The sequence below is a fragment of the Callorhinchus milii genome, unplaced genomic scaffold (genome assembly GCF_018977255.1).
Source record: "Callorhinchus milii isolate IMCB2004 unplaced genomic scaffold, IMCB_Cmil_1.0 Scaffold16, whole genome shotgun sequence".
Lineage (NCBI taxonomy): Eukaryota > Metazoa > Chordata > Chondrichthyes > Chimaeriformes > Callorhinchidae > Callorhinchus > Callorhinchus milii.
In genome coordinates, this window is record NW_024704757.1 from 2,254,827 (window position 1) to 2,277,405 (window position 22,579).

Here is a 22,579-nt window from a genome sequence, read left to right on the forward strand (position 1 = left end):
GTGAGCTCTGATGCAGGATATTTTTGATCTAGTTTCTGTTTGTTTTTGCCAATTCTCTGTCTCTCTCTCTCTGCTCTGCAGACTGATGGCTCTGTGAGTACTGGGTGCCCTTCACTACCTCAATCAAATGCACAGTCAGTTTTGTGTGAGCCAGGACAGTGAATGTCAATAGGGTGTTCGACATAAGCCTGAGGTTGGGTGAAGGTGTTGAGGGACAGATTATAGGCGTATGTTGGATTGACACTAAATTAAACAACTTGGAATACATCGATAGTGGAGCACCTTATTCCTTGTGGAATCCTAACACTGTGTACACCCAACATCCTCTCTCTGTGCGGGGACACTGGACAGTCTTAGCTCAACACTAACATCATCGATCTCAGCATAGACCAGGAATCAAACCTGTAACCTGTTCCCTTAATGCTACACTGGGTGATTGCTAGTTTTATACTTAAATAGTGTTTATATTTGATGTAGCACTTTTCAATGTCAGGAGGATGTCTCAAAGCCGTTTATTGTGGGACAATGCTATGGGCAAATTAGCTCCCGAGCTCGCTTACAAAAATGCACAGTCACTACACTTTACGATGAATCTTGAAGTGCTTTGAGGTGTCCTCCGAGGTGAAAGGCGCTATTTGAAATGCAAAATAAAAAGGGGTCACTCAATCCACGACTGTTTGTGTGTCAATCCGCTTTACAGTATATACTGTGAAGCGCTTTGAGACATCTCAACCATGTGATAAGGTGCTGCATAAAATGCAAAGGTTATTATAATATTAGAAGATTCTTTTTTACTTATTACAATCCCATTCAACAGGAAGGTAATAACAACAAGTTGTATTTATATAGTGCCTTTCACATTAAAAGCAAGCGTCCGGTGTGATGGGTATTGCCTGTTTGACTTGTCCTCATCGATTTGCAGACAGATGAGGGTGAACTCCAACTAGTTTCTCCCAGCATGAGCTTAGCTTCACCTGGGCAGGAGCACTGCCAGCGACACGCACTGATCTGACAGAATGCAGTGTAGGCTCGTGCTGCCGCAATGTTGTGATTCTGCCTGAAACTCTGAACAAGGAATGATAAAGAGAATGCGATAAGATACAGCAGTCCTGTTAGGGGAACATAACCCTCACCCCATGTCTTTAGCTAAAATTAAGATGCTAATTGATTCAGGTGGTCAATGTTGATGCAGGTTTACCGTAGTGCGGTATCTTTTAACAGATGAAAGCGTTGAAGAACCCCCAAAAACAGAGATGGTTCGTTTCAGTGAAGCGGCGTTGGATAAACGCAGCCGCTGAAACTTGGCAGAATCGGGGACGATTCCCGATTTTCCCCCGAAGTTACTCCAAGGCTGCCCTCTCTCTCAGCTCGGGGAGGGTCAACATTTCTGGCGCTGACTTCTTCCTTGGCCTGTCTTTGGGCACGCTGAGGAAATCGGGGGGCTCCCCGCTGAGCGGCGTGGACGGAGCGCTGGAGGGGGCGCTGCGTGTGGCGGACGGCTGTGCGGCATCGCTGAAGGAGATGGTGGGGGCCATGATCCCGATCTTCTCGTTCGTAGCTTCCTGAGTTTGCTTCTCATACTCTCGGACTTCATCCATCGTCATGTCTGCAAAGACAAGGAGGAGGGTGGTGGGTGTTGGGTGGGGGAGGGGGAGAGAGCAAGGAGGAAAAGAGGTCAGATAATAATAAGCGCCTTATCACGTCGCCGAGACGCCTCAGAGCGCTTCACGGAATATACTGTAAAGTTTAGTGACTGTGTGTTTTGTAGGCGAAACACAGCAGCCAATTGCGCACAGCAGATGTACATTCATTGAGTTTCCCAGACACTTCAGGGCTCCCTCTTTGTGGTTCGAGACACAAAGTTTGCCCTCATAAATAGACATAAACATCCAAATTGTTCATGACNTTTTTTGTGACATTTCAAAACAACCTTTGCAGTAAGACGTGTCAGCCGGTGCAATCCCTGACATTACTGTGTCGTGGACAAGTACTTGAGCAGCAATGGGTGATCAGGATTACACAAAGAAACAGCGAATGATAGAGGACGCTTGAAGTTTCGGAGCACAGACTCAGGAATCAGAGCCTGTCACCCTTGGTTTCTAGGTGCCGAATACAGTGCTGTTTGCTCACTGTTTCTTACAGCAGCATCGTATCTACCCTGTCAATGAAAGCCAGCAAGTCATTGTTTGGACTAAAACAATATTTGAGTTTGTAGTAGTGAATCCAGATAACCCGGGTCCTTTTCTATTGTTGTGCCTGTAACCTTGAACCTCGCAAAAGAACACAACAGCAAGGTGTCACCAATACACACTGCAGAAGGGGTTTAATTTACACCCCGACACCTGTTTGAGGATGACATTTATTTGGCCACGGTGCAGCACAATGTAGCCTACCCAGGACCCAACTCACCAGCTGGAACCTTGGCTTGTTAGGTTGGGCAATGGCCACTTCTCCAAGTCTAATTATATCACTCTGGAACAGTAGCCCGTGTGAAGGGCGCTATATAAACACAAGCTGTTGTTGTGGTAAACAGCATTTTCTGCGCGTCATGGCTAACCCCATAATAACGATCTCTGAACACTGCCTGAGTTTCTGCTGTGTGAGGGAGGACGACCCAAGCAGCAGCCTGCTCTGGAAGTTGATGCCTGTAAAGCTCACCTGTTCCCAGGTGGTAAATGATGGTACATCAGCAGCCAGAGATTCTCAAGTGCAACTGCACTGAACCGCCAGCCGGCGGCGCCCAAAGCCTGCGTGTTACAGCCCGTGATTGCCAATACAGTCCTGCAGTGAGTAAAGTAAGGTTCAGCACAGTCGGGATACTTTCTATTGTCGCCCCAAATGGGTACATGGCTGTGCCCGCTGTCACCTTGAGCTGCAGAATAAAACTAATAGGTTTCACTCTGGGCAGTATTGAAGCCGTCAAGCTTGAACTAGACAGAATGAGATGATATGTAGATTCTGTCTGGGTTTCAGCACCAAAGCGCGTGTTGGCTCGTGTTGGCCCGTGCCTTGTTGCATTCAGTGCCTGATGATGAACTCGCATTCAAATCTTCGATGCAACAACGACAACACCAACAATATAGCGCCCTCCACGCAGGGGAGTGTCTCAGAGCACTTTGTTCATGGTGAACATGCACCGATGTTCTCAAGCACAGTGGTGGGTATCAATATGTGTCAAAACACCCGGTAGATGTGAATGGCCTACTCCCGTTTCCATGTTCCTTCTCACAGCATTGGGACATTCTGTCAGCACAACAGTGGATCCTGGAGTCAAGGGTGGAGACAGAGAGGTAGAATCGGGTATCATCATACATGTGAAAGTTGACCCCATGTCTGCGGATGATGTCACCAAGAGATGTTGAAGAGGAGGGGACCGAGGACAGAGCCCTGAAGAACGCCGCATGAGATGGTGCAGGGGCTGGAGAAGAAGCCATTTGTGGAAATGAAATGGAGACGGTGTGAGAGATACGATCTGAACCAATCAAGGACAGAGCCATGAAGGCTGAGCTGAGAGAAGAGGCGGTGGAGGAGGATAGAATGGTCAACGGTATCGAAGGCAGTAGAGGTCAAGGAGGATGAGGAGGCAGAGGGAGCCCTGGTCGCAGATGGACAAAGCGCTTCACAGTAATCTCTGTTCATTTTTCATTTTCATGTGGGATTGAGAAAGCAAACCTAAATACTCCCAGATATACTAGGACAGAAGGACAGGTGGGTGGACACAGGTTTAGAGTTGCAAAGACAGCAAATCAAGGAGTAGTTTGTTAACGGAGAGTAACTAATGATTGGAACAGGGTTACCAGGGACGCTGGCTGAGGCCAGGGCACAACACATTTAAGAAACAGATTGTGGCTGTGATGGGAGGACAGTGGTCAGTGTTCTGTGAGGAGGAGATCATAGGGGCCAAAAGACTTTCTTCACCAAACCTCTCTTGTGTGATCCTGTGAAAGCATCACAGAAGCATTGGCCATCTCCTCTCTAAATGATACGGTCACTGTTTGTTGTGGGTTTCGAGGGCACAGAGAGGTGTCATCTGCACTCAGCAATCACATCTTAAATGGCTCATTTACATTGAGAGAGTACACCCTGCGAGACTGCCCCCCCGACACACAGAGCACCCCAACAACAGTGCCCCGCTACACAGTGTCTTCACCCTCCTCCCCAAACACACACGGTGCCTCCGACCTCTTGAAATCCAAGATCACTGAAAAGAGGATCCAAAATAAATACACACAATGTACAAGATTGTTTTAAATAAATTGTAAAAAACATACATTTCTCCAACAGAAATCTTAAGGATCAGAGGAAGCTGGGCCTTGAGATCCAATTTTTTGGTTGGTTTCAACTTGCATCTGTGCCTCGATTATGCGAACTTCCTCCAAAGTCAAGTCTGTGAAAAGTTCAAACAGGCTACTGACTGACTCAACGATTTCATCCGGACTTTCAACACGGCGAACAGAGAGGAAAGAACACCTGCATCTCCGAGTGCCAGCACAGCCTAGCTTAGCCCAGCAAGAAAGATTGGGTGTTAGTACTTTTTATTGGAAAAAAAAAGCTGGAGAGAAAAGAGGGCTTCTAAAGTAGGGCAGGAAGTGAAGAAAGTTTCCTAGGAGCTCCTAGCAAAGAGCAATTTGCAACGTTAAGAACACATGTACATCGCCCCTTGTACCTCAATTACAAGCTAGCCGAGCGGAATGCTTCAGCAACTGGTGACAACACATCTCTTCAGGTTTAAATTTGATATTTCAGATCCTGGTTTGTTTTTGCGCCTGAAAAGTAGAATAGGATCCACTCCGTCTCCCCATCACATCCCATAATTATTACCTTAACACCGACCTATGTGGCTTGAACTCATGCAGTAACCCTATCACCCCCTTGGGATTACCAAGCCTCGCCTCTTAACAACGCAGAGATGGAACTCTCAGTCTAGTTTGAATAGTTTTGAGCATGGTGATGGTTTCTGCATGTGTCAGACATCCGGCTGATCAAAATAAAATAGTCTTGACGTCTTAGAAAGAGTACGTTTGAGTAACAGACTCCCCGAACACACCCAGTGCTTACACACACGCGCACACCAGAGATTGAATGGAGACTGGGGCATGGCTTCCAGCGGGCAATGTTTGGTGGGAGTTTTTTCATACATATGAAAAAAAAATGACCCACCTAAGAGTATATATCCTCAGACCCTTCTCACCTTTGCTGAGATTCTGAACAAATAGTATGTTAACAAGTTGCATGTTCTGGAAGGATGCGATCAGATGAGCTGAAGGGTTTTCTTCACCCAAACTAATCTTGTGAACATTTAAACTCATTCCTTTCTGCAACAATTCACCCTCCATAACACCTTCCACGTGGGAGAACATCTCAAAGTGCTTGTACCTTTTGGAAAGAGATGAATGCTAGGCCCTCGACAAGGGCTGGGTCTGTGGGATTGTGGGGAGAACTTTACATGGAGCTGAGGCCTGTGGCCATGTCACTGTCTCTGAACCACGGAGCTGAGTCAGAGGGGGTATAGGGGGAAAGGGCAGCTAAATGCAATGAATGGATTGCTCCTAAAAGAGCCAGACATGATGGTTCTGAATGGCCTTCTTCCTTGCTGTAAATTGCTATGGTCCTAAGATGTCATCATCACCTACTGGGCAAATAAGGTGAGATCATCAGAGTGAGGGAAAGCGAATCACATGGTATGAGAAGTGCTATTTCCCGAGTCTGAGTGAAAGGTCCTGTAGATTTGTGTTGTCTTGCCTTGAGTCCAAAGGCTTTGCCCTTGAGGAGTTTACCAGTTAGCCAATTACCAGGGGAACAAACAGGCATCAGCGTAAAACCCGCTGGGATTTGTTAAAACTCACGACGTTCTGTCTCATCTTCTGGACAGTTTCACTCAGAGGAAACCCCGTATTTTTAAAAGCAGAAACAACGATTGTCAAAATGATCAAGCGTTTCCGTTAGTGGAGGTTAACAAAGGAAAGCAGAGATAGCAACCAAGTTTATCTGAAGAGCTGTAGACTAAATATCACATCCACAAAGGAGACATTTCTAGGGCTTTCTCATTTCACCCTTCTGCCGGGTATTTTTGACAGCGGTTAGTAACTGGATCTATGACATTTTGTTGCAAATTAGTGATTAGCGGTGGAGAGTTCTGAGAGCTGAGCCCATTTGACCGCAGCAGCAAGCAACTGGAGGCGATGCAAACCAACGTTGAGATCGCATCGGGTCTATAGGCACTCGAGAATTAATATGAATATTGCAGCGCACACATCAAAACAACTTACAACCTTAAAGTGTTATTTCTATTAATATCCATCTCAACAATTTCACACTAACCAGAGTTATCAGAGTTCAAAGTACCATTTTCCAATGAATTTGAGCAGGATTCATCAATAGCAGCTCTTATAACAGATATCCTTCATTTCCTCAAGTCAAAATTAATTACCTGTACTTTGGGGGATGTCACATCGACACTAATGGTTAAGTTCAACATGTCGTCTGTCACTCACATTGCGAGCCGATAAAGTGAGGAGATTGAAGCTAGTACTATACGTTACGCAGGCAATGTTCCTCAGAGAAGATCCCTGGGAGAAGATCCCTTTCTCTTTTCAAATAGTGCCGTAGGATCTTTAACGTTCAAATGAACCGGTACAGTCAGGACCTCGGTTTAATGTCTCATCCAAAGGACAATGCACCGCCCCCCAGAACTGTATTGGAGCGTCAGCCTAGTTTATGTGAGTTCAAAGTCCAGCCCACATCCTTCTGACTCAGAGGGAAGAGTGTGACCAGCTGAGCCAGGCTGACATGTAACTGGACCAATAAAGAGCTGGTTATCAGCAGTGACCACAGCTTTCACTCTGCATCTTCTCTCTAATGGAAAGACATATAATGATTTGCTTTGCTATGTTTATGGTGACCGACAGAAGTCGCATAGTCTGAATCGTTCTGTGGTTGCTGTTCTGGGGTTTTAGCACGACAGTATAAGGAAGGTACAAAGAGTTAGACTTTGGAAATGCTTGTTTACCTGTATCAACAGAACACAAGACTATAAGCAGAACATTCAGTCACTGAAAGGAACTGAGCACACGAGTTTGCACTTGTACTGCTTTTAATATTCCCCGAGCGGCAGTATATAATATAAGTCCCTATATAATGAACACACAGATCATTGAGTTACGGGCATGTTTAAGTAAACACATGCATGCCTGGTTAAATGAATCCAGTAATAGCAGCCTCAGTGACTGTTGATTTGCTGGTATAAATATGGCTATTAGACTAATTAGACAATACAAGCTCGCTTTCAGAAACAGATGTTTATCTACTTCCCATCTTTTTTTCCTGCAGGAAGAGAGGGTTGAAAAACTAGGATATGGCCATCTGTCTTGAAACAGGAGACAATTTGATTTCTTCCATTAAACCCAACAGCCTCTCCTCTGGATCGTGTCTCTTAAAACATGCAAACCTGGATGATTTAAGTCACACCCATGCAGCGCCTTGGGGTTTGTATAATAATAATAATAATCCTTGCGTTTGATGTAGCGCCTTTTCGCAACGTTTAGATGTCTCAAAGCACTTCACAGAATATATTGTAAAGTGGGTTAACTGTACTTTGTGGGTGTTATTCAGTGTGTGGTGAACAAATCACTCCTTAAGATTTCTGTTTAGTTCAGTCTCTATCAAAATACTCAAAGGCTAATTGTGGCATTCGAACGATGTCAAGATTTGAGCTTGTGTGTCTAAATTAAGTGTGGTGGTGAGTTCTGCATTGGCTTATGAAACAGCAAACAGTACCGAACACTTGACCGAATTTCAACGACTGCTTTCATCCAATGCCCCTCCTGTGCAAAGCCAATACTGGGTTATGAAAATCTGTCAGACAGGGGACCTCTAAAGAATAGAGAAGGTACCAAGTTCATTGGAAAATGGACACATTGAACTATTATTTTCAAAAAGATTTGTGATACCCATCGCCCAAACAATTCACTGCCTCCATCGAGTCCCATTGAGGTTGTGACAGAGTGAACTCTGGATCAGAGAGATTGTGAAACGCATTCTTTTACTTTTCACATTTGAAGCAATAATTGAACGCAACTTACCGCACCATTCATCCACCCAGGCAAATGCTTGCCGATGCCCAATTAACAAAATATCCCTGATAACCTGAAATGAAAGTGAGAGAAAAGGAGACATTTAGAGACTGTACCGATGACATCTTTTAACCTTCAGTTGCAGGAAATGCTGATGGTGGACATCGGTAACCATTGGATCAAAGCGCCAACCATCTAGAGACTTCTTTATGCTGATCAGCAAATGCAGAATTAATTTCTTGCTGAAAGGAAGCCAGAATGATACCAGAATGAGGGCCTTCAGTTATGTGGAGAGACTAGATAAATTGGGATTATTCTCCTTAGAGCAGAGAAGGTTAAGAGGTAGATTTAATAAAATTATGAGATGTTTTGATTGAGTAAATAAGGAGAAACTGTTTCCTCTGGCGGGTGGGTCAGTAACCAAATGACACAGATTTATGATAATTGGCAAAAGAACTCGAGGGGTAGATGAGGAGAATTTGTTTTATGCAGAGAGTTGTTATGATCTGGAATGCATTGCCTGAAAGGATGGTGGAAGCAGATTCAATAATAACTTGCAAAAGGGAATTAGATATTTACTTGAAAAGAAAAAAATTGCAAGGCTATGGGGAAAGAGCGGGGGAGTGGGACTAATTGGATAGCTCTTGCAAAGAGCCGACACAGGCATGATGGGCCAAATGGCCTCCTTCTGTTCCGTAGGATTCACTAATTCTATAAATTGTGAAATGCTACACAGAAATCAGGTCATCACATCTAAAATGGTCATCACATCTAAAGATCAAATATAATCCTGAGCAGCGATCTTCTCTCATACAAAACAAAGTTAAATTCACTGAAATGCAAGTATACTAACATCAAATTCAACTGCACAATAATTTTTAGGCCAACGTTTCAGGCCAACATTATTCCTTCCCACTTGACAAGCAACAGCAAGTCTTTAATAATAACAACAATTTGCATTTATGTAGCGCCCTTCACTCAAAGTGGCATTTCGGAGTAATGAGAGGCACTTGGTGCCCTGACTAATAAATCTTTTACATCCTTGGATATTGAGGTGATGTTGATGTTTCTTGCTGCTACATCTCAATCGTGGAGTTGGACCTGATTCCAGTCTGTGATGATTTATATCCAAACCACACACATAAAGGCTCTGCTGGGGTTTATAGACATGACCTTGGATAGTTTACTGCTTGCTGACTAGGTGTAACCATCCGCGCCTGAGGGTGGCTGAGTTTTAGTGAGCGAAAGACCGGGACCTCAGCCTTCGACCTACTGCGAGTGATTTGGAAGCTTCAATCAACCAGGGGAAAAGTAGGAACAAAACAGAAAATACTGCAGATGCTGGAATCTGAAACAAAAACAGAGAGAGCTGAGAAAACTCGGCAGGTCAGGCAGCATCCATGGAGCAAGGAAAGTGAGCCAACGTTTCGGGTTCATGACCCTTCGTCAGAGCTTTTGAGTGAGCCAGTTCTGACGAAGGGTCGTGGACCCGAAACGTTGACTCACTCCCTTTCTCCATGGTTGCTGCCTGACCTGCTGAGTGTTCCCAGCTCTCTCTGTTTTTGTGAGGAGAAAAGTAGGGTTCCTTTGTGATGTGCAAAGAGAAAAGGTTTGCCCTGACCTGAAATAGCAAATAGCCCTGCTTGATATTCTCAACATAACTTTGGCCTCTCAAAGCAGACAACAGTGGCACAAAGCAAAACAGACACAGTTGCCATAGTCTCTCGTTAGGCCATGCTCAATGTGTAGGCAAATGTTTTCGCTTTCACTTTGGCCATGAAGTATCTCCACAAATATTTCCGAGACACCCACGAGGCATTAACATAAGGTATTAGCGCGTATCCTTGCAAGTTGAGCTGGCAGCTGCCCGTGATCCGAAGCAGATGTTAGCTGACAGGCTGCAGCTCCCACATCCTTGTGGAACAGTGCCACATGTTGGGAAAATGTCAGGCAAAAGGGAAGCAACTCTGCTTTGGGAGGGACAGCATCAGGCTGCTCTGGCTCATCAGACAATGCTGCACATACCCCGGCCAGGCCTGCTGCTGCTCACTGGTAATTGGAAATTCATTACTGTACATGATACAAGACGACAGCTTGTATCTCGTGCCCAAACTTTCGCGAAGACGCCGTTTTTTAATTGGGCTGTTGCTCTCAGGAACAGGAGAATAAATGAGCATATCAGAGCCTTAATGAGAATTCATTACTCCATCGAGATTTGGTACCCTTTGCAGAAATATTTCTGTATAATTACCAGTGTAATGTTAAAAAACTCATCAGCAGGACTTGGAAAGGCAAACCAGTCATTGGGGCGGGGAATCCTCCCACTCAGATCTTGTTAACCCTGCAAGCCAAAGCCCTAACGCGGTGGTTCGAGTTAGACAAAGCCATCTCCAATCACCATTTCATCTCCTTTAATTTCTCAATCCCTCTCCCCCACCATCACCAAACTCACCTCCATCTCCTATCACCCCTGGAAAAAATCTCCCTGCAATCCCTCTCCACTGCCCTGGAGTCCCCCTCCTCTGGCCTACCTCCCGCACTGATTTATCTTCCTCACTCACTCTCCTCCACAACTCCCTCTCCACCACTCTTGATGCTCTTGCCCCCCTCGCCTCCCGAACCGCCCCTTCTCACAAACCTCATCCTGGTACATCAGCCACCTCCGTTCCCTCAAGGGTCAGGTGCACATCACCGAACGCACCTGGCTCAAGTCTGATCTAACGCTCCACCAGCAGATCTGGCTGGACCACATCAAAATGTACCGCTCCGCCCTCGCCTCCACCAAATCGTCCTTCTACTCCAAAATAATCTTGGAGGCAAGGGACAACCCCAGGCTCCTATTTTTCACCACCAACTGGCTCCTCCATCCACCCTCCCGTGCTTTGCCTATTCTCTCCTCAAGCTTTGATTGTGAGGCGATGCTGGATTTCCTCGAGTCCAAAATCGAGGGGATTCCGTTCAGCTTCCTCCGCCCTCCCAACCGCCATTCACTCCCCTTCTTTCACCCACACTCCGACACCTATCCATCCCTTCCTCCACATTTTCGAACCTGTCGCCCTCTCCTCTCTCATCACCACTATATCCAGCATGAAACACACCACCTGCTCCTTTGACCCCAGCCCCATCCCTCTCCTTACCTCCCACCTCCACCTCCTCGCCCCTCTACTCTCTGACACCATCAATCTCTCCCTATCATCTGGCACCATTCCCATCCCCCTAAAAACAGCCACAATCACCCCAATCCTGAAAAAAACTTCCCTGGATCCATCCCTGCCTTCTAACTTACAGCTCATCTCCAACCTCCCTTTTCTTTCCAAGGTCCTTGAAAGAGTTGATGCTTCCCAGCTTAATTCATTCCTCTCCTACCACTCACTTCATGAGCCCCTCCAGTCAGGTTCCAGCGATGATCACAGCACAGAAACTGCTTTGGTCAAGGTGACAAATGTCCATCTGTGACCAGGGCTCCTTCTGCCTCCTTGACCTCTCTGCTGCCACTCCGTCCTCCTCCACTACCTCTCCTCTCACCTCAACCTTCAAGGTTCTGTCCTTGAATGGTTCAGGTCTTATCTCTCATACCTTCTCCAATTTGTCTCCGTCAACGGTTTCCCTTCCAGCCCCCACAGAGTCTTGTGCAGCGTAACACCACTATTTAAGAAGAGTGGGAGAGAGAAGATGGGAAGCTGGAGACCAGTCAGTCTGACATTGGTGGTAGGGAAAATTCTCGAATCCTTAATTAGGGACATCGTAGTGGGGTACTTAGAGGACCATAACATGATTAGGCAGAGTCAGCATGGCTTTACAAAAGGGAAGTCATGCTTAACAAAGCTTTTAGAGATTTTTGAGGATGTAACCAGCAGGTTAGATTGGGGGGAACCAGTAGATGAAGTATATTTCGATTTTCAGAAGACATTCAACAGGGTGCCATATAAAAGGCTGCTACACAAGATTAGGGCCCATGGAATTAAAGGCAATATATTAGGTGGATTGAAGAGTGGCTAACGGGAAGAAAACAGAGAATAGGGATAAACAGGTCCTTCTTAGATTGGCAAGACATGACTAGTGGAGTGCCACCAGGATCAGTGCTTGGGCCTCAACTATTTACAGTCTATATCAATGATCTAGACGAGGACATGGAACTTAAAATATCTAAATTCGCGGATGACACTAAGCTAGGTAGGAGAGTAAGCTCTGAGGATGAGTTCACAAAAAGATTGCAAAGGGATATAGATAGGCTAGATGAGTGGGCAAGAAGATGGCAGATGGAATATAATGTGGGGAGTGTGAAGTTATTCACCCAGGTAGTAAAAACAGAAAAGCAGATTATTTTCTGGAGGGGGAGAGACTAGATAGGGTTAGTATTCAGAGGGATTTGGGTGTCCCTGTACACCAGTCACAAAACGTTAGTATGCAGGTACAGCAGCAACTAGGAAGGCTAATGGCATGTTGGTGTTTATAGCAAAAGGGTTAGAATACAAGAATAGGGAAGTCTTGCTGCAACTGTATAAGGCCTTGGTGAGACCGCACCTAGAGTATTGTGTGCAGTTTTGGTCTCCTTATTAAAGACAGGACATACTCACCTTAAAGGAGGTGCAGTGTAGATTCACCAGGTTAATTCCTGGGATGAGGGGGTTGGCCTACGAGGAGAGGTTGAGTAAACTAGGCCTATATTTGCTAGAATTTAGAAGAATTAGGGGTGATCTTATAGAAACATATAAGATTCTTATGGGGCTTGACAGGGTGGACAGTGTGAGACTGTTTCCCCTGGTTGGAGAATCTAAAATAGGGGTCACAGCCTTAAGATTAAGGGTCAGCCTTTTCAAACAGAGTTGAGGAAACACTTCTTCACTCAGAGGGTAGTGAATTTATGGAATTCTCTACCCCAGAAGGCTGTAGATGATCAGTCCTTGAACATGTTCAAGACTGAGATTGATAGGTTTCTAAAGGATAGAGGGATTAAGGGATATGGGGATAAGGCGGGCAGATGGAGTTAAATTGGAAGGTCAGCCATGATCTTATTGAATGGCGGGACAGGCTCGAGGGGCCGAATGTCCTACTCCTGCTCCTAATTCCTATGCTCCTATACGTCCTCAGGGTTCTGTCCTCGGTGCCCTCCTCTTCAACCTCTACATGCTCCCTCTTGGTGACATCATCCGCAGATACAGGGTCAACTTCCACCCTCGATTCCAGGACAACTGACGTTCTGACAGATTATCTGTCTGACATTAAGTCCTGGATGAGAGCCAACTTTATACAGCTGAACGTCAGCAAATCCGAGGCCCTCCTCCTCATGCCAGCACCTCCGCACCTCAGGCACTGGCTGCATCACCATCCACGGATGCACACTCCACCTCACCAAGTCAGTCAGGGATCTAGGCATCTTGTTCGACCCTCAACTATTCCTTCTCCCCCATATCCATGTCATGACCCGCTCTGCCTTCCCCACCTCCGCAACATGGCCCGACTCCGCCATTGTCTCACGTCTCAGGCTGCCAAAACCCTCACACATGCATATGTCAACTCAAGGCTTGACAACGGAAACTCCCTCCTTGTCGGCCTCCCCAACTCTTCCCTCCACAAGCTGCAGATCATCCAGAACTCTGCAGCTCATGTCCTCTCCCGCCCAGGTTCTGCACCCCCAAGCTCTGGTACTGATCCCGACTGTTCAGCTCCTTAGGACATCCTCCCAACGTGAAAGGTGCTCTACAAATGTAATTTTGTTGTTGTTGTTGGACAAGTAGTGAGAAAGCTTGCCAGACAGTGCTATCAATGACAAGCTATGTAATTTTTGGCCGGTTAGATTCTAGCAATACCCTCTGGGGTTCCCAAACCTCGGCTTCTGCCAACCTATATTTGCCGGAATTAAGTAAGCAGGATCCATTCCTCAAGGGAGAGAGCATGCATTCCAATTCAACAATTTATCTCTGGGATTTCCATGTGTATGTGGGATGTACGGAAATCTCAGCTTGACTTGGATACTCTTAAGCACGGTGAATGGGTTTCCGCTTGTGTCAGACACCCAGCTGATCAAAAGAAAACTCAGATTCCAGTTACAATTCCATGTTAGAATTCTCAACTCTTCCCAATGTTCATATACTTTATACACTATTTGTAACTAAATCCGAATTGCTGAATATCAAGTTTTTTTTAAAAAATTGCTAGTTCATATTAACATTTATTTGACTTTTTTGATTTTGAACAATTTTTTTACGTGGGAGAAATGGTCAACATTCGGGTTGTGAGATCAGCACTAACATTGTGTCTCACTGCTTCACCCCTTGGAGGCACTGCTGAAGTCAGTCACTTTCCATGGGATGTGTTAACCAGATCATCACAGAATGAGTGGCAAATTAGAGAGGAAAAGGGGAAAATAAAATAGCCCAAACCTGGAATTAAATGGATCATCTTCCTGTTCAGGTGGACATTAGAAATCCCATGGCACTATTTGAAAAGAGAAGGGAGTTTCTCCTTCTTTCCTGGCCAACAAGACCCCAGATAAAATCAGTTATTCACTCCACGGCTGTTTCTGGGACAATGCCATGTGCAAATTGGCTGCGGTGTTTTTTTTCCAAACACAGTCACTACACTCAGCAGTCACTGCCTTAACGCACTTTGAGATGTTCCGATGTTATGCTGTATCAAATGCAAGTTGCTTTCTGTTTTATCATAACAATTTTAAAAAAGTTTTGTACCAGTGAAGATTTCTTGCTAAAAATTGAACTTTTCCCTTCAATGAAAGCTTGCGTTTAGATGACGGATAAAACAGTTCAGCAGCAACATTTTACTTTGTTGACTCCTTCCCCACCCTGTGCAATACGTCATCAACCTGGGAAGTGGTGCATTTGGAGCTCGTGTTGGTAGCACTCCCCTTTTTTGAGTCACAAGGTTGGCATTGGTTTTTGAGCTCAGTGCAGTGCGGTGCAGTACTGGGGGTGCCGTCTTTCAGATTAGACACACCAAACACCATAACACCCACCACCCCAATCTTCCACTGTCTCCTTGCCTCCAAATGGACTGACTTCAAAAACCTCACCGTCACATATAAATCCCTCCATAGCTTATCTCTCCGATCTGCCACCTAATATATTCCTCTGGCTCCCCCCTCGCCCCCACCCTTAGCTCAGCTAACACTGTCCGCTCCGAGCTAGCATCAGTGGCTGAGCCTTCGGGCACGTTGCCTCTCTCTTCTGGAACTCTCTTGGCCTTATCCCTGCTCCTTATCCCCTCCATCCCACCCGCTCTTTACATAAAGTTGTATTTGTAGAGTGCCCTTTGCATAGGATAAAGTCTTTGGACCAGCTCACAATGGCTGGATTTCTATTCTTGCTGTTTCCAACCGGTCACACGTGGCTGTGAAAGCAGCTTTTTTTAGTCAGCGTATTTATCACTGTTCACCTAATCCCCTTGAATAAAGTGCTGCAGCCTACCAGCTTGTCATGACATACTGTGGGACCTTGCTTCGAGCATTCTTTGAAAGATTAATACACACGTCTCAAAGCGTGGGAGAAGCTGAGTGGAAATGATTAAAAGCAGGAATCTACATGGCGGCTGAAAAGCTATCTCTCACAGAGCACAATCAGCCAGTCAATGGAAGACTCCAGGACAGGGGTCACCTGGAGCTGAATGGAGCCCATCACCATCTTTCATTTGTAACATTTAACCACACGTTTCTCTGTCCTGAAGAGGTGACATGCAATAAAGTTTCTGGGTCATCAGTTTGTGAACTTTTCCGTCATCCTGGCTCAGTTAGTAGCACTCTCTCCTCCGCATCAGGAGGTTGTGGGTTCAAGCCTCATGTTGGGATCAGCTAATCTAGCCTGACACCCCAAGACAGTGCTAGGAGGTGTTGCATTGTCGGAAATGCCATTCATCGGGTGAGATTTTAAACCACGATCCTGACTGCCTGTTCAATTGGACGTTAAGAACCTTAAGGCACTATTCAAAAAGAGATATTTCTCTCAGGGTCCTGGCCAAAAACCCCAGATAAAAAAAAATGGTCATTCACTTTATGACTGTCTGTTAGACTGGATAAAAGAATGATATGAAATGTTGCTCTCTCCGAAATGCTATGATAAGAGTTTAAATCTAGTGGCAGGAAGAATTTCTCTCCCTCGGCCTCTTTGCCTGAGATGGAAGGTTAGATAATTGAGGAAACAATTAAACAATTTACGGTATCAAAATTGCCTCCAGCCACATATCTCCCTTGGACGCTGGTACCACATCACACTGAGGACTTCCACTGAAGCTACAAACTGAAGGCTCTGCAGCTGGCAGAGGGAGAACATGTCTGTCCAATGACTGGGATGACAGTTCTGTCCCACTGTGCCAGCCAGCCTTCTGTAATTAATTAAGGCAAATCTTCTAAGGAACATGTTTCCCATCCATTACAAGCCGGGTTATGGAACTAAGGATACGATCTCGGAGATGCCCTCGGGTGAAGGATAATCACCAGTCATAGGGAACGGGACGAATTTCTTGTTTCTAAGATGTACCTTCAATGAATCTATGAACTACATTTCATAAACAGCTGGGGGTGCACTGCATTGGCGGAGGTGACACCCTTAAGGATGAGATGTTAAACCAAGGTCCTATCGGTGGGTGTTAAAGATTCCTTGGCACTATTTGAAAAGAAGTGGGAGTTTCTCCCAGTGTCCTGGGAGGCCAACAACCTCCCAGATAAAATTGGGTGATTCACTTCATGGCTGTTTGTGGGAAACTGTTGTGCGCAAATTAACTGCTGCGTTCACCTACAAATACACAGTCACTACACTTCACAGAAACTGCCAAAGCAGTTATAGATGTTGTAGACTCTACGTCAAATGCAAAGATGATTCTGATTGTTTATGGTTATTATTGTATCACCGTGTTATTAGTAGTATTGTTCCTGACACTCACCTTCTGAACAAACTGCTCAACTCTAGTCTGAAGTCCCCAGACCTCAAACTTGACGGTGACTTGTTTGTACGAACACATGACTGGCGTGAACTCCTCTCTCCAGAGCTCCTTCAGTGGCCCACGACCTGTCTTCACTGATGCAAAGTACCTGAGGTCCTGTCAGCAACAAGATACTGAACTGAATATCAAATGCCAACTTTAACCGTATTAAAAAGTGCTTCATATTTGGGCAACGTTTAAATCATCCAACAACAAGATCCCAATTAATCATTCAGAAGGAAGGATAATTGGAGTTTTTACAACTGAATAAGCATTTAGACAACAGAGAGACCTGAAATCGCTTCTAATCTCAGCCCGTGAGACCGTTCTGTTATAAGATTCAAGCCCCACGTTGGGACTTTGAGCTTACAGTCCAGGCTGACAATCCAGGGCAGTGCTGTGGGAACTTATTAAACCGAGATCCCATCTGACTTTCAGAACTGTAAAGATCCCATGACACTATTCAAAATGTGAAGGGAGGTTTCCTGGTTTCCTAGCCAACAATAGCCCAGATAAAAGTGACCACTCACTTCATGGCTCTCTGGGCAGGCATTTCTGTCTGCAAATTCACTGCTGTGTTTGCTTAATAATAATGCAGGAATTATTATTTATTTAGAGTGCGGAAAGCCGTGCCAGTGTTGCGTTGTTCTGCTGTGAAGGCTGCTGAGGGCCACTCACCTCTGACATCTTGTAGTAACGGTCAGGAATTTCATCGTAAGCAATGTCTAGGAAACACACCTCGTGGTCTGTATGGTTTTTAACGGGGTCAAAAATCTGCAGGAACAGAAAAGGAACATGGTAAATGATGAGGAGTCCTTGCTTCAACTCAGTTACTACCAGATTCAATCTTGAGAGGAGATGTCTGAGAGCGGACAACAACAACAAATTACATTTGTGTAGTGCCTTTCATCCCGGGAAGACCTTCCAAGGCGCTGGATAGTCTAGGGTTTACAGCTGAGCTGTGGGTTGGGATCAGAAGGGGTGGAAGGTAGCAAGAGTGGGGGTTGGAGGGTGGTCGAAGATGAGGGTCTTGAGAAAGGGACCTTATGGAGCGTGTGGAGTAGAAACACTGTTTCAGCGCCTTGGGACGTCCTCCCGACATGAAAGGCACTATACAAATGTAATCTTGTTGTTGTTGTAATATTGTACGTAACTCTATCTGAGGCACAGAGCAACCCGGATATCTTCCGAATGCATTAATTAATTGCAGGTATATCTCTAACTAGCCACGTGCTATTTATAGAGGAAAGCAAAGTTGCTGTTATAAAATAAATGTGTCCAGTCACTGGCGGTGCAAAGTGGTCTAACAAATCCACTTACATGGTCACTGGCTCCATTGTTGTCTTCATACTTTGTCTCGATGTAGATGGAGAATTTTGGCAAAAAGGAGCACTGATGGGAAAAGGTATAGAAAACAAGTCAGTGACAGATCAAATTAAACAGAATGAAACCCAAGCCATTGCATTGGAAACTCGTATGTGGGTGAGAATTGATACACTATGCAGTTACATTCAAGTCAGGTTTTTACTCAGGACTATATTATCCTGTGAGATTCAAAATCAGTGTTGCTCAGCACGTAGTTCATCTAGTTTAGTCCAATTAACTTTGTTTTCAGCAGAAGACGCGGCTTGAACAGCGAGAGTGTGGACACGCATGACAATCAGAAGGTACAGATACCCACGTCAGCTGTTGGTTTCCAAATTTAAATAACAACACAACACGAATAGCAATCCCTGCATTTGATGCAACACTATTAATGTCGAGGCGTCTCAAAGAGCTTCACAGGGAATTGCTGTCGAGTGTAGTGACTGTGTATTTGTAGGCAAGCTTAGCAGACAAGGTCTCATTCACACATAGCCATGAAACAAACAACCCATTTTCCTAGAGATTAATGGCCAGGATGAACACCAGGAGAAACTTCTCTTTTTCGAACAGTTTTAAATAGCTGTTAAAGACGAATCAAACTTGTCTATTTTACAGAGCACTGCTACATGGTTAGTGTAGATGGTACTTGTTATCAATGGGGGGAATAGGTGTGCAGTCCATTAAAGCTTTTTTTACACACACGGAAGGTTGTTTAAATGTAGAGCTTTAAGACAAATGGCTGTTGAGGCCAAATCTATAACAGCATACAAATGTGACCTGGTGAAATACTCGAGAGAAAAAGAATATTACAATACGATTTACATTTATATAACTCCTTTCATATCCGGAGGGCGTTTCAAAGCGCTTCACAGAGCTCCACAATCAGTGTCCGTGCTTTCAGCCGCTATGCCCCGATACTCTGAATCTCTCTCCCTCAATCCCTCTGCCTTGCCCCATCCCTCCGCACTTTCAATTCCCGCCTAAAGACCTAGCTTTTTGACCGTGCTTACGGTCACCTGCCCCCTCCCACTCCACCTGGCTCAGGGTCTGACTCCTTCACTGTCAAGCGCTCCGGGCCGCTACCCCACGTGAAGGGCGCTATATAAATGCAAGATGTTTATGTCGGGTGTTGTTGTCGGCACTCGGGCTGAGGTTGGGGTCGTGGGAGGGAGGGGAAAGATGACCGAAAGCACGGTCAAAAGGCACGTTTTCAGACAGATATTGATAGAGGGAGGGAGAGAGGGAGGGAGGGATAGAGAGAGAGGGGGAGGGAAGGAAGGAAGGAAGGAAGGAAGGAAGGAAGGAAGGAGGAAAGGAGGGCCGGACGGACTCCAGGAAGGAGTTACAGAAAGTGGGACAATAAGGCTGGACGCCCGCCTGCCAATGATAGGGCGGACAGGAAGAGGGGACATGGAGCAGGGCAGCAATCACTAAGCAAAGGAAACAGCCGGGACAGTGTAGTTGGAGGAGATCACAGAGGTAGGTTGGGGCATCAAAGAGCATAGGAAGCGAGCAGGGGGATTGCACAGACAGACTCGATGGGCTAAATGGCCTCCTTCTATGCTATTAATTTTGTGTGAGATTCAAAGCGAGATTTGCGGTTCCCTACTCAGATATCACAAGTTATCGAAAAACGAAATTAAACTAAGTGAGGAAATAGTGCAACTCCTTTAGGGTTAGAAAGATTTAAATGTTTTAAAGGAAATTTTCTTCAAGCTGTGCGTTTCCAAAATCTTAATTTTTGCTATTTTAATAAAATATTTATCTCCTGGGGGAGTTTGTGAAATGTTCATTAAGTCTCATGCACAGGAGACATGGGGGGGGCCGGGAGGAGGAAGGAGAGTGGGGGAGACAATTTAACACAGAGAGATTTCTGTCAATCAACAACTTAATAATAATAATAATCTGTGCATTTGATATAGCGCCTTATCATGTTTTTGAGACGTCTCAAAAGTGCTTCACAGAAGTACTGTACAGTGAATTGACTGTATATTTTGTGGGCAAAACATTATCTAGCGTCCCTCACGCAGGGCAGGGTCTCAGAGCGCTAGCAAATTCAAGAAGTTAATCCCCAAAATACAATGACAGCGGAATAAAGTTTAGTTCTGAGGTTCTTTTTCTTGCTCTTCTCACACATACATTCCCCAAGTTGAAATCTTACAGACCAGTCAATGATAATCAGCCACTGGTGACCAATCACAAGATCACAAGAGCCTTCAAATCAGAACTGAGACAGTAAAACAACAACAACAACAACAAGATTCCATTTGGGAGGACGTCCCAAGGCGCTGCACAGTTGGGTCAGGACCCGAGCATGGGGGAAATGGTCAGGGTGAGGGGAGGGAGGGAGCGAGGAGGGGGGAAATGGTCAGGGTGAGGGGAGGGGAGGGAGCGAGGAGGGGGGAAATGGTCAGGGTGAGGGGAGGGGAGGGAGCGAGGAGGGGGAAATGGTCAGGGTGAGGGAAGGAGGGAAGGGAGGGAGCGAGGAGGGGGAAATGGTCAGGGTGAGGGGAGGGAAGGGAGGGAGCGAGGAGGGGGAAGAGAGTCGAGAGGGGAGCTGAAGGCTCGGTCAAAGAGAAAGCTGAGGTTATGAAGATGTAGTAATAATAATAATAATAATCCTTGCATTTGATATAGCATCTTATCACATATTATCTCTCCCTCAATCCCTCCACCTTGACCCCTCCCTCCCCACTTTCAAACCCGTCTAAAGACCTTCCTTTTTGATCGTGCCTACGGTCATCTTCCCCTCCCTCTCCCCCGGGCTCGGGGTCAGACTTTGTCACTGTCAAGCTCTCTGGGATGCTGCCAACAACAACAACAACTTGCGCTTATATAGCGCCCTCCACGCTGAGCGGTGTCTCAGAGCACTACCTCGCATGAAGGATGCTATATAAATGCAAGTTGTTGTTGTAATCTGCAATATCTCAACATATAGAAGAAGCAATTAAATAATGACCCTTTCAGCATACTCTTTATGCTCAATTAAGTGCTGATATTTTCCTAAAATAAAAGCCCACAGTGCCTTTTCGCACTGTATATTTTATCTCTTGTGGAAAATGTGATAGAATCGTGGGGGTTTTATTCCAATTATGAGTTTAAGAACACAAACTGACCCAGGTTTACCATATTGCACTGAGCAGTAGGCTATCTTGCCAGGTTTTTTTTTGTCAGTTTCGGAAAATGTGAAGAAAAATTAAGTGAACTGTTGTAACTCCTCAGGAGGCAATAGCAGAACTGGTGTAGTATGAAGTGATTGGTGAACTAGGCAGAGGCATCCCTCCTCCCTCCCTCCCTCCCAACAACAACAAAGTACATTTCTATAGCACCTTTCACGTCATGATGATGTCCCAAGGCACTGGAACATCAAGGATTTGGACCCGAGCTGGGGGTTGGGATCAGAAGGGGTGGAGGCAAGGAGGATGGGCGTAGCAAGGTGATTGAAGGTACAGTTGAAGAGGAGGGTCTTGAGACGGACCTTGAAGGAAGCAAGGGAGGGGGCAAGGCGAAGGGACTGTGGGAAGCAATTCCAAAGGGTGGGGCATAGAGAGTCTGAAGACCCAACTGCCAATTAAACCAAGGTCCCACATCTATCCTTGGTTAAGTGGACGTTAAAAATCCCATGGCACTATTCGAAAAAGAAACAATTTTTCCCGGTGTTCTGGCCAACAAATCCCAGATAAAATGTATCACTCACTTCACGGCTGCTGTGGGACATTGCTGTGGGTATATGGGCTGCTGCGTTCACCTACAAAATACACAGTCACTACACTTCACAGAAAATCACATTGAGACATCTCACCGATGAGATTAGGTGTTCTATCAAACTGAGGATTCCTAATATTATGAAGTACCTCAAATAAACATTAGTCGAGAGTGGAAAAACTAAGTATTTGCTTTCATGCTAGAAGGATGCAATTTCAAATCCTGCACATCCTCAGAAATTACTTTAACTTCCCGAAATAAATCCATCTCGAGTCTCTGTTACAATACACAAAGAGCAGATATTGGATTTTTACACTAATCGACCAAAAAAAACTTCTGACACATCCTCAATAATTCCTCGTTCCTCCCACACAGTGCAGGACACTTCATGTGCAAATACAATACAATTTACATTTATAAAGCGCATTTCTGTTGGTCGAGGGTTTCTGGTTGCATTTTCCTGATTAGTGAGTTATTAGATCATTCAATATCAAAGGAAGCACTAT

General features: G+C 45.4%; 1 protein-coding gene across 5 annotated transcripts in view; it reads right to left on the reverse strand.

The window, feature by feature from the left end:
- Nucleotides 1–735: 735 nt before the first annotated feature.
- LOC103188273 (cytoplasmic phosphatidylinositol transfer protein 1) overlaps nt 736–22,579 on the reverse strand; it is a 79,926-nt gene continuing 58,082 nt past the window's right edge. For 4 of the 5 annotated variants that reach the window (XM_042341010.1, XM_042341009.1, XM_042341011.1 and 1 more), the window contains 5 exons: nt 18,324–18,395; nt 17,682–17,777; nt 16,965–17,120; nt 8,082–8,145; nt 736–1,606 (listed from right to left, as the gene is read on the reverse strand). In XM_042341010.1, the coding sequence (XP_042196944.1) occupies nt 1,341–1,606; nt 8,082–8,145; nt 16,965–17,120; nt 17,682–17,777; nt 18,324–18,395 (654 nt within the window). In that variant the 3' untranslated portion in view covers nt 736–1,340. Of the gene's footprint in view, nt 1,607–4,271; nt 4,388–8,081; nt 8,146–16,964; nt 17,121–17,681; nt 17,778–18,323; nt 18,396–22,579 lie in introns of all 5 variants that reach the window. The other variant, XM_042341013.1, reaches the window with a different exon arrangement.